Source organism: Nicotiana attenuata, chromosome 9 (assembly GCF_001879085.1).
Source record: "Nicotiana attenuata strain UT chromosome 9, NIATTr2, whole genome shotgun sequence".
Classification (NCBI taxonomy): Eukaryota; Viridiplantae; Streptophyta; class Magnoliopsida; order Solanales; family Solanaceae; genus Nicotiana; species Nicotiana attenuata.
Window position 1 is genome coordinate 939258 of NC_031997.1, and position 17192 is coordinate 956449.

Below are 17192 nucleotides of genomic sequence, written 5' to 3' on the forward strand. Positions count from 1 at the left end.
GGACTGGGCTCATGGGCCTGTGTTTCGCCCCCCACATTCACTTGATCGGCCACCCCTTCCTCCGAGTCATCAGAGCCACTCTCATCCGCTCCACCTGATGCCGCTGGCTCCTTACCCGTGGTGACCTTGTCGGGCCGGACTTTGTGGCCTATTCGTGCTGGCCCTTCCACACGGAGATTTTCGGGCACCCGAGCTTGCCTGCAAAGCTGAGTCACTAAAGAGGGGAAAAAGAACCCATACCTTCTCATTGGGCAGTGAACGAACATTTCGTCGTGCATCACTTTGGCTACATCGAAGTTAAGACCCCTGATGAAACACCAAATCAAAGCAGCTCGGGGTCCATTTACCTCCATAGTGTTTTTGGACGGAATAAGACGACTGTTAATCANCACTAAACTATGAAAACCTCGATACATAATCCTTGGGCGAGCTTGAGTTTATATAGGTTAAGTGAAATTTCCTCCAGACTTCCAATTTTACACTTGACAAGTCTTTTCCGGAACTGGGACTAGCGCGAACGCGCTACTGCTCGCGCTAGAGCTAGTTGACTGACATTTTGCCTCCCGCATCCGGACTAGCGCGATCGCGCTACTGCTCGCGCTAGTCCGGGCCTTTATTTCCTCGATTTTTTTGTCTAGTCTTCGCGCACACTCAGCCCCAAGGGGTATTTCTTGCTCCAAAGTAGCTCCAATCTCAACTTTAAGGCATCACATAGGTTGCTCGTCCTGCAATGTGTAAAATTCACAATTAGAGCCCATTTTTCATCATTTTAACCATATTATGACATTGGAACATAATCAAGCGGGAGCATAAACAATCGCCAAATTACCTAGATCTAGCCTATTATCAAATAATAAATAAAATAATATTAAGTTATTTTATTTATAAATAAAATGCATAGTTAAAATATATTATATAGTATATAATATAGAAGGTATTACATAAATATGAAGGTTTATATAATATCAAGGGCATAATAGACTTTTCAAGTAAAAATGTGACTTTTGTGATAACTAGAGCAAAATAAAATAATTTTTGTGTAACAAAAGAAAGAAAAGTGACTTTTGTGTAATGAACACAAAGTTGAATGATTTTTACGTAACAAAAAAAAAAAAGTGACTTTTGGGTAACAAACACAAAAGTTCAATGACCATGGATAATATTAACTCAGTATGTATAATAGGGTTGTGCATAATTTGGTAAATACCGAATTACCGTATCGAAACAGAAAATTTTGGTATTCGGTATTCAATATTTTGATATTCGGTATGGTACTTCGTTTAAGTTTTAAAAAAAATTGGTACTAGGTATGGTATTTGGTATTTTAAAATGAAATACCGTAATATCAATACAATACCGAAATATATATTATATTACATAATACACATTGTATTAATTATAACATAAGTATAAAAAATCTAAAATTTTACTTTCTTCTATTCTCTAAGCTCATCAATTAACTCTATGCAAGTAACAAGCCATTTCTCTAAGTTTTCTCTCTCTAGGTTGGTATATGTTAGTTTTGGACAAAACTTTTGTCAACAAACGTTTTTAGTTTTTTACTTTTGAGTACTTTACTTAGGTATATTACGGTCTATGACTCTATGCACTAGTTAGTATTCAAACATAATAAATCGAAGTTATCAAACCGAATAAATCGAAATCGAAAGGAGAAAAATCGAACCATACCGAATTTAATTAGGTACGATATTGGTAAGCATTTTATGAATCGAATCTAAATACCGTACCGTACCGACCGACGAACACCCTAATATATAATCATAACTGATATTTTACACCATTATAAGTTAAATACTTGTTTTTATACGTGAATGTTAATATAGCTTGGTCAGAAGGGAAGAGACACGTAGCAGCAAAAGAAGAAGTCCACCGTTTCACTCACGAATGGAGACAAACCCTATGAGCAAAGAAAGATCTGTTCTTTACTTCTTTTCACATTACTATTTCCCAGTCGGTTCAATTAGTTTTAATATTTTTAGACCATGTTCTGATGTGTTGTATTAGAAAGAGAATTGAGCTGCTTGTGTCATCAATGGAGGATGTAACATTGAGTCTTTTTTCATCTCATTTTTTGTAATATAAAAATTTGACCGCTGGCTTGCACCATTCAGGTTATAACGTATGGCCTTATGGCGTAAAATCTGGAAATTTTAATTAAGTGGAAAAAGAAAAACTATCGGCACCAAGTTTTTTTTGGTGGTTTCCTCTCCCCTCTCATTTAAAAAGTTTTTATAACCTCTGTTTATCTCTCTCTCTCTCTCTTTCAAAGTTTTTCCGTCTTATTTTTGGTTCAAACCCCCTTTAAATAAAAACAGAAAATAGTAAAAGAGTGTTGAAACTTATCTGAACTGTCTACAAGTGTTGTTTTGGTTATGTGGCGTATGAGACAATTTCAGTTTGTTGAAGTTTGGTGGTGTTTTTGTCTTTTAAAACACAAGGATACATAGTTTAGTTCTTTGAATTTTCTTGTTTTTATCATCCATTTGTAAAGAATATTCCTGCATAATATATATGTATATACAGGTACTTACATTATACAGTAAGAGTGAGTATTTTAATTAGTTAAAGTGTAGTAATTAAGAGTCGCTTTCTTCAGATTTGGTAGTACTACTTATTTTTTTGGATATATAAATTCCAAAACCTCAGATAGTTTATGTTGCAAAAACCAGAGAAATTAAATAACACCGTTTTTCTCTTTTAAAAATCCAGAAAACAAGAATGAAAAGAGAGTTACAGCAGCTTTATGGTTATAATAATAATCAAGAAATGCATGGATTTGAGAATATTAATATGGTGACAGTAGTTGATGATATTCAAAGCCAACAACAGCAGCAGCAGCCGCCTACTGATTTTAATCCTATGGATGATACAAATATTTGGCTCAATAATGGAAATGAAGAACAACATCATTTTAATGTTAATGACAATAATTACATTAATTTCTCTACTGATTTTCCTCCTCTTCCTGATTTTCCATGCATGTCATCTTCCTCCTCAACTTCTAATTCCCCTCCTACAGATTCTTCATCTTCTGCTCAAGCTGAAGAAGATCATTTCCACAAGAAAATCCAATTTGATAACACAATTGACAACCAAGTTTGTTTAAATGTGATAGAAAATCTTGGTTATATGGATTTAATTGATGGAAATCGTGATTTTCTTGATCCTATGACCCCTTTTTTCCAAGGTGAAAATCCACAAAAAAACCAACAAAACCACCACCAACAACAAGGGGAAGTGCAGTTTGAAAATGAGCAACATTCTATATTTCAAGGGGATAGTGAGCTTGCACTTATGTTTTTTGAATGGCTAAAGCAAAACAAAGACAACATTTCTGCTGAAGATATGAGGAGTATTAAGCTCAAACGTTCAACAATTGAAAGCGCTTCGAAACAATTAGGAAGTACAAAAGAAGGTAAAAAACAGTTGTTGAGACTGATTCTTGATTGGGTTGAACAACACAGATTGCAAAAGAAACAAATGAGTGAAGCTGCACCAAATCAAGAAAGTTTCCAGAATTCTGCCTCTAACTACAATTTCCATTATAATACAGTTGGAATTGACCCAAAGGCTCGCTTTTATCCGTCACCTTGGATGGCAACTGCTGCTTATAACATCCCTAATTTCCCCGATTCGGCCTCTGTAATGGCGGGGCAGATACCGGGGTACATTGGTGATCTTTACACTAACGGATCGTTATTTGTGTCTCCGTTTAATCAGACAATGAGTGGAAGAGCAAGTTCACCGGCTTCAACAGAATATCAACCCATGGACTATACTCAATCGTGGTTGCCATCGCAATTTGCAATGACGGCCGCTTCTCAGTATAACAAATTTCCTGATAATAATGATAGTACTGACAATGTTGCTTCTGTTGATCAGCCTCAGTCTTTATTTGGTACGCAATATCCGTACCAGCTTTTAGATGGGAATGGTGAGAGATTGGCAAGGTTGGGATCTAAAGAGGCTAGGAAGAACAGAATGGCTAGACAGAGACGATTACCGTTGCACCATTATCGCCATCAAGTTCAGAATAAAAGACAATGTAATGACCAAAGTGTGACGATGGATGGAGAGAATGGTGCAACAGATACAGGTAACAGTCCAGGAAATTGGGTTTATTGGCCTGCTGCTGCTGCTGCTCCGCCAATGATGATGGTTCCACAGGCTGATTCTCCACAATCTCATTCTACCGAGAGGCCAGCTGTGCGATCGCAGAACCATCAGAAGCATAGTTCGGCAGACAAAAGACAGGTTGGTTTCTTTAGTCTCGCCAAATTGCGTTTTCCAGTTCAACTTTTATACACTAATAGTGCAAAAGATCCGTCATCTTAATTATTACTATAGGTAGTCAGTCCATTAGAAGGTGTTATTATTTACATAGAAAATAAGACAGATTACCTGGTACAACATGTTACAACCCAACATGTTACAACAGATACAAATTCTTTACGAAATCTATACCATAGAATATTCCTCTAGTGTCACGATCCGGATTTCCCACCCTCGGGAGTGGTGATGGCGCCTACTAGTGAAAGCTAGGCAAGCCAATCAACTGAATTATTTGCCTTGTTTCCATTTTTAAATTCGTTAACAGTTATAAGCCAACAGTTAATAATCAACAAAATTTAACAAGCGGAAAATTTGATTTCAAGTTTAATAATACTACTAATACCATTCCATAACAAAACTACCCAAGATTGGTGTCACACTTCACAGGCTGTCTAAGAGTACTACAAATAAGGGTCTGAAAGAAATAACAAAATACTGTCTCTGGGATTACATAAAAGAAACAGGAAAATAGATAGAGGGAGACGCCAAGGCCTACGGCGTCGCAGGACTACCTTGGGTCGCCTGATGAACAAGGAACGGAAAATCTCACTGCGGTCCGAAATCTGCAGCACTGGGATCTGCACAAAAGAGTGCAGAGTGTAGTATCAGCACAACCGACCCCATGTGTTGGTAAGTGCCTAGCCTAACCTCGGCGAAGTAGTGACGAGGCTAGGACTAGACTACCAAATAAACCTGTGCAGATAAATAATGTACAGCGGAAAAATAAAGGCAGAGATATAAAGTCAAGGATGGGAGGGGGAAACATGCTGCGGGGAAATACCAAATGGCAACAGGAGGACAGCAGTTAAATATATGGAACACCACAATTCAATTATCAACAAGAATCAGAAATCAAACAAGTGCACGGCATCACCCTTCGTGCTTTTACTCTCATCCTCACCATAAAATCAATATAATCGTCACGCAATGGTACATCGTGCGGCACGGCATCACCCTTCGTGCTTTACACTCTTCCTCACAAAATAATACACGGCATCACCCTTTGTGCTTTAACACTCTCTCACCAAAACAATGCACGGCATCACCCTTCGTGCTTTACACTCTTCCTCACCCAAACAACAAACACAAACAATAAGGGCAAGGAATAAATGAATCATAATAAAATCCCGGCAAAGGAACAATATTATAAAAAAAAACAACGTCCCGGCAAAGCATCAATACCATAATCTTTCTCTCATTTTCACATTTACTTCACAGCTTGGTTCACAATTTGAGCCAATGCTCTATAAGATTCAATTGCCAATTATACTTCCACAATTCACTTTACAACCTGAGCCAACGCTCTTCAATATAAAAATGCCAATATTCTTTTCACAAACCTTGCTCAGCAATAGCAACCACCACATTAAACATGAACACTACAAACGGAGTCACATTAATCACATCATAAGACTCACGGGCATGCTTGACACCAACGTATAGATACTCGTCAGCATGCCTATACGTCGTACTCAACAAATAACACGTAGCAAATAGGACACAACTCCTAATCCCTCAAGCTAAGGTTAGACCAAACACTTACCTCGATGCCTCGAACACAGTTCAAGCCTCAACTATCACTTTACCTCTTGATTCCACCACCAATTCGCTCGTATCTAGCCACAAGTTACTTAGTTATATCAATAAATGCTAAATAAATCAATTCTAATGCATGGAAATAAATTTTCTAAAGTTTTTCTCAAAAAGTCAAAAATCGACCCCGGTCCCACATTGTCAAAACCCGAGGTTCGAACCAAAATCCGACTACCCATTCACTTACGAACTCAAATATATAATTTGTTTTGAAATCGGACCTCAAATCGAGGTCCAAATCTCCAAAATTTGAAAAACCTAGGTTCTACCCAAAACACCCAATTTCCCCCCTGAAAATCACTGATTTTGAGTTGAAATCATGTGAAAAGATGTTAAGGATTGAAGAAAACTAGTTAGAAACGACTTACAATTGATTTGGAGAAGAAGTTTTCTTTGGAAAATCGCCCAAGAGAGTTTATGTTTTGAGAAGATATGAAAAATGGCTGAAAATGCGTCTAAGTGTAGATTTACAGGTCTGATGTCGTAGTTGCGACGACTGGCCACAACAGGGGGCATCGCATTTGCGAGAAAGTGCTGGCCTGGGCTATTTCGCATTTGCGACATAGCCTTCGCATTTCCGAACTCGCATTTGCGAACCAGCCTGCAGGCCTGCAACTCACCAGTTCAAATCTGCAACACCTTCAGTCCAAGTTTCACTCCGTGGCCTATAAAAAACTTACCCGAGCCCTCGGGGCTCCAAACCAAACATGCACGCAAGTCCAAAAACATCATACGGACTCGTTCGTGCATTCAAATCACCAAAATAACATCAACAACTATGAATTTAGTTTCGAAATCATGAAATCACTTGAGAACATCAAATGTTTTTCTAATTTTCTCAAATAAGGTCCGATTCACGTCATTTCAAGTCCGTTGCTTACAAAACTTCATAGACTCAACTTCGCATATAAGACCTGTACCGGGCTCCGGAACCAAGATACGGGCCCGATACCATCAAACTTCAAACACATTTCATTTTCAAAAACTCATGTATTTTTTAGAAAACAATTTTCTTTAAAAATTCATTTCTCGGGCTAGGGACCTCGGAATTCGATTCCGGGCATACGCCCAAGTCCCATATTTTTTTACGGACCTCCCAGGATCGTCGGAACACGCATCCGGGTCCGTTTTCTCAAAGTGTTGACCGAAGTCAATTTAAATTTATTTTAAAGGTAAAATTCATTAATTTTCACAGATTTTTATATAATGGCTTTCCGGATACGCGCTCGGACTGTGCATGCAAATCGAGGTGAGGTAAAAAGGAGGTTTCTAGGCCTTGGGATGGATCGCCGTGATACTTCCGAAGCATGGACACGTGAAACACTGGGTGCACGGCTGATAAGCTCGGCGGCAACGCAAGTCTGTAAGCCACCTCTCCCACTCGATCAAGAATCTCAAACGGGACAATGAACCTACGGCTAAGCTTGCCCTTCTTTCCAAATCTCATCACGCCCTTCATAGGCGACACCCGAAGCAATACCCATTCACCGGCCATAAATGCCAAATCACGAACCTTACGGTCGGCATAACTCTTTTGCCTGGACTGAGCTGTACAAAGCCTATCCTGAATGATCCTGACCTTGTCCAAGGCATCCTGTACTAGATCCGTACCCAACAACCGAGCCTCTCCTGGCTCAAACTATCCAATCGGAGACCGACACCGCCTACCATATAGAGCCTCATAAGGAGCCATCTGAATACTCGACTGGTAGCTGTTGTTGTAGGAAAACTCTGCTAAAGGCAAGAACTGATCCCACGAGCCTCCAAAGTCAATGACACAAGCTCGGAGCATATCCTCCAAAATCTAAATAGTTTGCTCGGACTGCCCATCCGTCTGAGGATGAAACGTTGTGCTCAACTCAACCCGTGTGCCCAACTCTCGCTGAACTGCTCTCCAGAAATGTGAGGTAAACTACGTCCCTCGGTCCGAGGTGATAGACATGGGCACACCATGAAGACGAACAATCTCCTGGATATAGATCTCCGCTAACCTCTCGGAAGAATAGGAGACTGCCACAGGAATGAAATGCACTGACTTGGTCAGCCTATCAACAATAACCCACACTGCATCGAACTTCCTCCGAGTCCGTGGGAGTCCACTAACGATGTCCATAGTGATCTGCTCCCACTTCCACTCAGGAATCTCAATCTTCTGGAACAGACCACCAGGTCTTTGATGCTCGTACTTAACCTGCTGACAATTCAAACACCGAGCCACATATGCAACGATGTCCTTCTTCATTCTCATCCACCAATAAGTCTGCCGCAAATCCCGATACATCTTGGTGGCGCCCGGATGAATAGAGTACCGGGAACTATGGGCCTCCTCTAGAATCAATTTTCGAAGTCCATCCACATTTGGCACACAAATACGACCCTGCATCCTTCAAATTCCATCATCTACTAGTGTAACCTGCTTGGCATCCCCGTGCTGCACTGTGTCTCTAAGGACACACAAATGAGGATCATCGTACTACCGATCTCGGATACGCTCCAATAAAGAAGAGCGAGCAACTGTGCAAGCTAATATACGGCTGGGCTCAGAAACATCCAACCTCACGAACTGATTGGCCAAAGCCTGGACATCCAAAGCAAGCGGTCTCTCACCGACCGGAATATACGCAAGACTGCCTATGCTGGCTGACTTCCTACTCAAAGCGTCGACCACCACATTGGCCTTTCCCGGATGATATAAGATGGTGACATCATAGTCTTTTAACAGCTCCAACCACCTTCTCTGCCTCAAATTTAGCTTCTTCTGCTTGAACAAGTATTGCAAACTCTTGTGGTCCGTGAACACCTCACATGCCACGCCATACAGATAATGCCTGCAAATCTTCAGTGCGTGGACAATGGCTGCTAACTCCAAATCATGGACTGGTTAGTTCTTCTCATGAATCTTAAACTGACGTGAAGCATAAGCAATGACCTTTCCATTCTGCATTAACACCGCACCAAGCCCAACACGAGATGCATCACAATAAACTGTATATGGGCCTGAACTTATGGGCAAAACCAACACTGGCGCCTTAGTCAAAGATGTCTTGAGCTTCTGGAAGCTCGCCTCGCACTCATCCGACACCTAAACTGGGCACCCTTCTGGGTCAGCCTGGTCATTGGGGCTGCAATAGATGAAAACCCCTCCACGAACCGACGAAAATAGCCTGCCAAACCCAAGAAACTCCGGATCACTGTAGCTGATGTGGGTTGAGGCCAGTTCTTGATTGCCTCTATCTTCTTTGGATCTACCTGAATACCCTCTGCTGAAACCACATGACCCAAGAAAGCAACTGAACTTAACCAGAACTCACACTTCGAAAACTTAGCATACGGCTGACTATCTCTCAGAGTCTGAAGAACCACTCTCAGATGTTGTTCATGCTCCTTCCGGCTGCGGGAATAAATCAAAATATCGTCAATGAAGACTATAACGAACGAATCCAAGTAAGGCATGAACACTCGGTTCATCAAATCCATGAAAGCTGCTGGAGCATTCGTCAACCCGAACGACATCACCAAGAACTCATAATGCCCGTACCGAGTGCGGAAAGCTGTCTTAGGGACATCGGACGCCCTAATCCTCAACTGATGGTAGCCAGATCTCAAGTCGATCTTAGAAAACACCTGGGCACCCTGAAGCTGGTCGAACAAATCAACAATCCTCGGCAATGGGTACTTATTCTTGATTGTAACCTTGTTCAATTGCCGGTAATCTATACACATTCCCATCGATCCGTCCTTCTTCTTGACAAATAACACCGGCGCACCCCATTGCGAGACACTGGGCCTAATGAAGCCCTTATCGAGCAAGTCTTGCAACTGCTCCTTCAACTCTTTCAACTCAGGCGGGGCCATACGATATGGCGGAATAGAAATGGGCTGAGTGCCCGGAGCCAGATCAATGCAAAAGTCAATATCCCTGTCGGGTGGCATACCCGGCAGGTCTGAGGAAATACCTCAGGAAACTCACGGACAACGGGCACAGAATCAATAGAAGGAACTTCGGCACTAGAATCACGAACATATGCCAAATAGGCCAAACACCCCTTCTCGACCATTCGCCGAGCCTTCATGTATGAGATAACACTACGGGTTAAATGACCAGGAGTTCCTCTCCACCTATAAACGAGGTAAACCCGGTAAGGCTAAGGTCACAGTCTTGGCTGACAATCCAAGATAGCGTGGTAAGGTGATAACCAGTCCATCCCCAGTATGACATCAAAATCAACCATGTCCAACAGTAATAAGTCTACTCGGGTCTCAAGACCCCTAATCACAACCACGCAAGAACGATGAACACGATCTACCACAATAGAATCACCCACCGGGGTGGACACATAAATAGGAGCACTAAGAGAATCATTGGGCATGACCAGATACGGCGCAAAATAAGATGACACATAAGAGTATGTAGACCCTGGATCAAATAGCACTGAAGCATCCCTACTACAAACCAGTACCGTACCTGTGATGACTGCATCGGAAGCCTCAGCCTCTGGCTTGGCTGGAAGAGCATAAAATCGGGGCTGGGCCCCACCACCCTGGACTACATCTCTGGGACGGCCTACTGCTGGCTGGCCTCCACCTCTAGCGGCCTGAGCTCCACCTCTAGCACCTCTACCTCCACCTCTAGCACCTCTACCCCCACCTCTGGCTGGCCGGGCGGGCTGTGGAACACTCGGTGCTTGAACCATGGCACGGGAACCCGGATGCTGAGAGTTGCTCGATGCTCGAGGACAAAATTTGGCATATGACCCGTATCACCACAAGTATAACAAGTCCTCGGCTGCTGAGACTGCTGACCCTGATAACCTGAATGACCACCCCGAAAACTCTGGAGCGGCGGTGCACTGATAGGAGCTGGTGGTGCACTGTAGGACTACTGATCAGAATACTGCATATGAGAACAACGGCCACCTGAAGCACCGTGAGAAACCTGAAGTGCCGATTGAAAAGGCCTAGGAGGATGGCCTCTACCATACGAATCCCTGCCTCCAGACGAGGCGCCACTGAATCTGCCTGAATGACGAGGCCTCTTGTCAGACCCCTGACCACCTCCCTGTGATAAAACCATCTCAACTCTTCTGGCCACATTGGCCGCCTCCAGGAAGGAAATCTCACTTCCCGTCTCCTTAGCCATCTGGAGTCGAATAGGCTGGATAATTCCCTCAATGAACCTCCTCATTCTCTCTCTCTCTCAGTGGGAAGTATAAGTAGAGCATGACGGGCTAACTCGATAAACCTGGTCTCGTACTGAGTAACAGTCATGGAACCCTGCTGGAGGCGCTCAAACTGCCTCCGTTAGATCTCTCTCTGAGTAACGGGAAGAAACTTCTCCAAGAATAGCTGAGTAAACTGCACCCAAGTCAAAGCTGGTGATCCAGCTGGTCTAGCCAAACAGTAATCTCTCCACCAAGTCTTGGCGGATCCAGATAAGCGAAAAGTAGCAAAATCGACCCCATTGGTCTCCACTATCCCATGTTCCTGAGAACCTCGTGACAACTGTCTAGATAATCCTGGGGATCCTCAGAAGATGCGCCGCTGAAAGTGGCAGTGAAGAGCTTGGTGAACCTATCCAATCTCCACAAGGCATCGGCAGTCATAGTTGCTCTATCGCCTGTCTGGGCTACCACGTCCGGCTGAACTGCTCCAACTGGCTGAGCTGCTAGAGTCTGAAACTGGGGAGACACCTGCTCCGGAGTGCGAGTAGCAGGAGTCTGGGCCCCTCCTCCAGCCTGAGAGACGGCTGGTGCTACAGGAAGCAAGCCTGCCTGGGTGACACTCTCCATGAGACCCACTAGACGGACCAAAGCATCCTGAAGTACTGGGGTATCAATGAACCCCTCTGGGACCTGAGCTGGGCTCACCGGAGCTGTCTGGGCCGGAACCTCCTCGTCAAACTCAACATGAGGCTCTGCCACTGGTGCCGCTGCTCCGGGATGTCTGCCCCTACCTCGGCCTCTAGCACGGCCTCGGTCTCTCCCTCTTCCCCTCGTGGAAATTGCTGTTGGGGGCTCGGGCTGCTGATCAGCGGATGAGGAAGCGCGTGTTCTCGGCATCTGCAAAAGAACACAGTAGAAATTCAATTAGCATTGAGAAACCAAACCGCATGACACGAAAGAATAGATGTGAAGTTTTTCCTAACTGTGTAGCCTCTAGGGGATAAATACAGACGTCTCCGTACCGATCCCTTAGACTCTACGAAGCTTGTCTGTGAATTGTGAGACCTATGTAACCTAGAGCTCTGATACCAACTTGTCACGATCCGAATTTCCCACCATCGGGAGTGGTGATGGCGCCTACTAGTGAAAGCTAGGCAAGCCAATCAACTGAATTATTTGCCTTGTTTCCATTTTTGAATTCGTTAACAGTTATAAGCCAACAGTTAATAATCAACAAAATTTAACAAGCGGAAGATTTAATTTCAAGTTTAATAATACTATTAATACCATTCCATAACAAAACTACCCAAGATTGGTGTCACATTTGACAGGCTGTCTAAGAGTACTACAAATAATGGTCTGAAAGAAATAACAAAATATTGTCTCTGGGATTACATAAAAGAAACAGGAAAATAGATAGAGGGAGACGCCAAGGCCTGCGGACGCCTGCAGGACTACCTTGGGTCGCCTGATGAACAAGGAACGGAAAATCTCACTGCGGTCCGAAATCTGCAGCACTGGGATCTGCACAAAAGAGTGCAGAGTGTAGTATCAGCACAACCGACCCCATGTGCTAGTAAGTGTCTAGCCTAACCTCGGCGAAGTAGTGACGAGGCTAGGACTAGACTAACAAGTAAACCTGTGCCGATAAATAATGTACAGCGAAAATATGGAAGCAGAGATATACAGTCAAGGATGGGAGGGGGAAACATGCTGCGGGGAAATACCAAATGGCAACAGGAGGACAACAGTTAAATATATAGAACACCACAATTCAATTATCAACAAGAATCAGAAATCAAACAAGTGCATGACATCACCCTTCGTGCTTTTACTCTCATCCTCACCACAAAAATCAATATAAACTGCACGGCATCACCCTTCGTGCTTTTACTCTCATCCTCACCATAAAATCAATATAATCGGCACGGAATGGTACATCGTGCGGCATGGCATCCCCCTTCGTGCTTTACACTCTTCCTCACAAAATAATACACGGCATCACCCTTCGTGCTTTAACACTCTCTCACCAAAACAATGTACGCCATCACCCTTCGTGCTTTACATTCTTCCTCACCCAAACAACAAACACAAACAATAAGGGCAAGAAATAAATGAATCATAATAAAATCCCGGCAAGGGAACAATATTAAAAAAAAAAACAACGTCCCGGCAAGGGGTCAATACCATTATCTTTCTCTCGTTTTCACATTTACTTCACAACTTGGTTCACAATTTGAGCCAATGCTCTATAAGATTCAACTGCCAATTATACTTCCACAATTCACTTTACAACCTGAGCCAACGCTCTTCAATATACAAATGCTAATATTCTTTCCACAAACCTTGCTCAACAATAGCAACCACCACATTAAACATGAACACTACAAACGGAGTCACATTAATCACATCATAAGACTCACGGGCATGCTTGACACCAACGTATAGATACTCGTCACTATGCCTATACGCCGTACTCAACAAATAACACGTAGCAAATAGGACAGAACTCCTAATCCCTCAAGCTAAGGTTAGACCAAACACTTACCTCGATGCCTCGAACACAGTTCAAGCCTCAACTATCGCTTTACCTCTTGATTCCACCACCAATTCGCTCGTATCTAGCCACAAGTTACTTAATTATATCAATAAATGCTAAATAAATCAATTCTAATGCATGGAAATAAGTTTTCTAAAAATTTTTCCAAAAAGTCAAAAATCGACCCCGGTCCCACATGGTCAAAACCCAAGGTTCGAACCAAAACCCGACTACCCATTCACTTACGAACTCAAATATATAATTTGTTTTGAAATCGGACCTCAAATCGAGGTCCAAATCCCCAAAATTTAAAATACCTAGGTTCTACCCAAAACACCCAATTTCCCCCATGAAAATCATTGGTTTTGAGTTGAAATCATGTGAAAAGATGTTAAGGATTGAAGAAAACTAGTTAGAAACGATTTACAATTGATTTGGAGAAGAAGTTTTCTTTGGAAAATCGCCCAAGAGAGTGTATGTTTTGAGAAGATATGAAAAATGGCTGAAAATGCGTCTAAGTGTGGATTTACAGGTCTCTGATGTCGCAATTGCGATCAGGGTTCGCAATTGCGAACCCAGATTCTGCTGTTATCGCATTTGCGAAGCGACCCTCGTATTTGCGAAGTCGCTTTTGCGATAATTATGTCGCATTTGCGACGACTGGCCACAACAGGGGGCATTTGCGATGAATGCTTCGCATTTGCGAGGAAGTGCTGGCCTGGGCTGCGAAATAGCCTTCGCATTTGCGACATAGCCTTCGCATTTGCGAACTCGCATTTGCGAGCCAGGCTTCGCAAATGCGAAGGGCCTGCAACACACCAGTTCAAATCTGCAACACCCTAAGTCCAAATTTCACTCCGTGACCTATACAAAACTCGCCCGAGCCCTCGGGGCTCCAAACCAAACATGCACGCAAGTCCAAAAATATCATACGGACTCGTTCGTGCATTCAAATCACCAAAAATAACATCAACAACTATGAATTTAGCATCAAAATCATGAAATCACTTAAGAACATCAAATTTTTTCTAATTTTCTCAAATAAGGTCCGATTCACGTCATTTCAGGTCTGTTGCTTACCACACTTCATAGACTCAACTTAAATCGCATATAAGACCTGTACCGGGCTCCGGAACCAAGATACGGTCCCGATACCATCAAATTTCAAACACATTTCATTTTCAAAAACTCATGTATTTTTAAGAAAATAATTTTCTTTAAAAATTCATTCTCGGGCTAGGGACCTCGGAATTCGATTCGGGCATACGCCCAAGTCCCATATTTTCTTACGGACCTCCCGGGATCGTCGGAACACGGATCCGGGTCCGTTTGCTCAAAGTGTTGACCGAAGTCAACTTAAATTCATTTTAAAGGCAAAATTCATTATTTTTCACAGATTTTCATATAATGGCTTTCCGGCTACGCGCTCGGACTGCGCACGCAAATCGAGGTGAGGTAAAAAGGAGATTTCTAGGCCTCGGAACACTGAATTTGTTTCTAAAACAACTTTTTGGGTCATCACATCTAGCTAGAAGAGAAGTAGCTAGGATATAGGTGAGCCAGTGGCGAAGCTTCAGGCTTGAAAGAAGTAAAAAATATTCCCGACAAAGGGTGTTTAATATATGTTTTATACATATAAAATTAATATTATACTCATATACACAAGTGTTATTTTTTGTAATATATCGATGATTTGACCACCGCAAAAGGTGGCTTCGCCCCTGAGGTGAGCTTGAGGAATATTAATGTTGAAACAGAAGATTCCGTGTAGAAATATCTTGGCTCAGCCTTCACATGTCAGGTATATAAGTTAAATACTTTTCCTAATGGCCATTCTAATCAATCGTTTAGTATTTATAAAGTTTTTTGGTTAATATGTGTCGCTTCAAATTTTCGTGTAAATGTAAGTTTATTTATTAATATATGTGTCGCTTTAAATTTCGTGTGAATGTTCTTCAAATTTCGGTTGTATATGGTCTTCGACAGGCCAGCAAAACCGAGAAGAATCTCAAATTTCTCCTGCAAAAGGTGCTGAAGCAAAGCGATGTTGGCAGTCTAGGAAGAATTGTGTTGCCAAAGGTACTTTAGCTAATTGGTGATCTCTTTCCTTTTGGTAATTAAAAGTATGATTAAGTGGATTCTTGAAATGTTGTTTAAACGCAGAGAGAAGCAGAAACTCATCTTCCTCAACTTGAATCAAGAGATGGAATTTCAATCGCCATGGAAGACATTGGAACTTCTCGAGTTTGGAACATGAAATATAGGTATGTGAACTCAAAATATTCATCAAGCTATTTTTTATTACATTGCTCAATCGATTGTTACCCCTTATGTTTTATAGTCATCTTCCTTTTATACTTGTTGGCTTTGTGTTTTGTTTTCCAGATTTTGGCCAAATAACAAAAGCAAGATGTACCTTCTTGAGAACACAGGTAAACACAGTCGACGCTGCTCTAGCATTTCAGTAAAATACAAGTACTAATTTGTTTTAATTGTATCCTTTTCCATTCTACTAAAAGGCGACTTTGTTCGGGCTAATGGACTTCAAGAAGATGACTTCATTGTAATATACGCTGACATAAAGTGTGGCAAATATGTAAGTCATAATTTTATTATAGTGCTTTATGCTGTTATCACTTTAAGCACGTAATTATCTCGTCATTTGAGTTGAAATTGTTGAATGATATATCAGTTGATACGAGGAGTAAAAGTGAGACAGAATGGACCAAAATCAGAGGGCAAGAAACCAGCAAAGAAAAGCCATCGTGATTTGTCATCTACAGCTGCTTCTATTAGCTCTCCAGTTGCACAAGCAGTTAGATAGTTGATGGAGCACCAGTCAGTCTCACAGTCGGGCAGGCTTATACCATTATGCTCACGAGCAGAATCTTAGCTTGAGCCTATCTTCGGACCCTCACGTTGCGTTTATCAACAAGTGCGAAGTTGATGTTCATCTTCTTTACAAATTAGCACTAGTATAATTTTGTAAACTAGAGTTCTCTATTGATGACCCTGACTCGTCCAAAGAGCTCATCCATTGCCTTGATTCTGGATTTAGCCAAATGTTCTACACATGTTTAAGGGGTTCGTAGTTGTTAAGTCAGGGCTACACTATAATGTAGTGAATATATGTAAGTTGTAATCTGAGTGTGTTGTATGACCGTTTTCTGGGGTTTTAGGCAATGCGATGACCATCATTTGTAACAATCTTTATGTCAATATTATACTTACAGCTTAGTATTCTATTTTTCAAATCACTACTATATCAAGTTTAATATGGGATAATACACTATATGTTGTTGTAGGTTAGCTTAAATTGATAGTGTGAAATTTCTTATCACTGTCACCCTACTTTATATCACATTGTTTATCAAGCAAGCATGACCCCTTGGCTTTGCTCTACTTTTCAGTTTAATTTAGTGTACTAATGAGTGCAAACTCTTCTCAACAGGGTTGATTTACAAAATCCACAACTTAATTATGCCAGCAATGAATACAAGAGGACAGTGGATGGGAAGATTGTAATACCATCATAAATCATAAAA

At 41.9% G+C, this 17192-nt stretch overlaps 1 protein-coding gene across 1 annotated transcript; it reads left to right on the top strand.

Moving 5' to 3' along the window:
- On the top strand, window positions 2249–16874 carry LOC109231946 (B3 domain-containing transcription factor ABI3-like). The gene is made up of 6 exons (XM_019397550.1): window positions 2249–4275; window positions 15634–15726; window positions 15811–15911; window positions 16033–16079; window positions 16167–16243; window positions 16340–16874. Exons 1-6 carry the CDS (start codon window positions 2740–2742, stop codon window positions 16469–16471), a joined length of 1986 nt encoding a protein of 661 aa, XP_019253095.1. The 5' UTR covers window positions 2249–2739; the 3' UTR covers window positions 16472–16874.

Bases quoted from the DNA above. Each gene is read 5' to 3' on its own strand.
- LOC109231946 (XM_019397550.1), top strand. From the start codon at position 2,740: ATGAAAAGAGAGTTACAGCAGCTTTATGGTTATAATAATAATCAAGAA. The intron at 15,912-16,032 runs GTATGTGAACTC...TTTGTTTTCCAG, and splicing joins GTTTGGAACATGAAATATAG to ATTTTGGCCAAATAACAAAA. The intron at 16,244-16,339 runs GTAAGTCATAAT...ATGATATATCAG, and splicing joins ACATAAAGTGTGGCAAATAT to TTGATACGAGGAGTAAAAGT.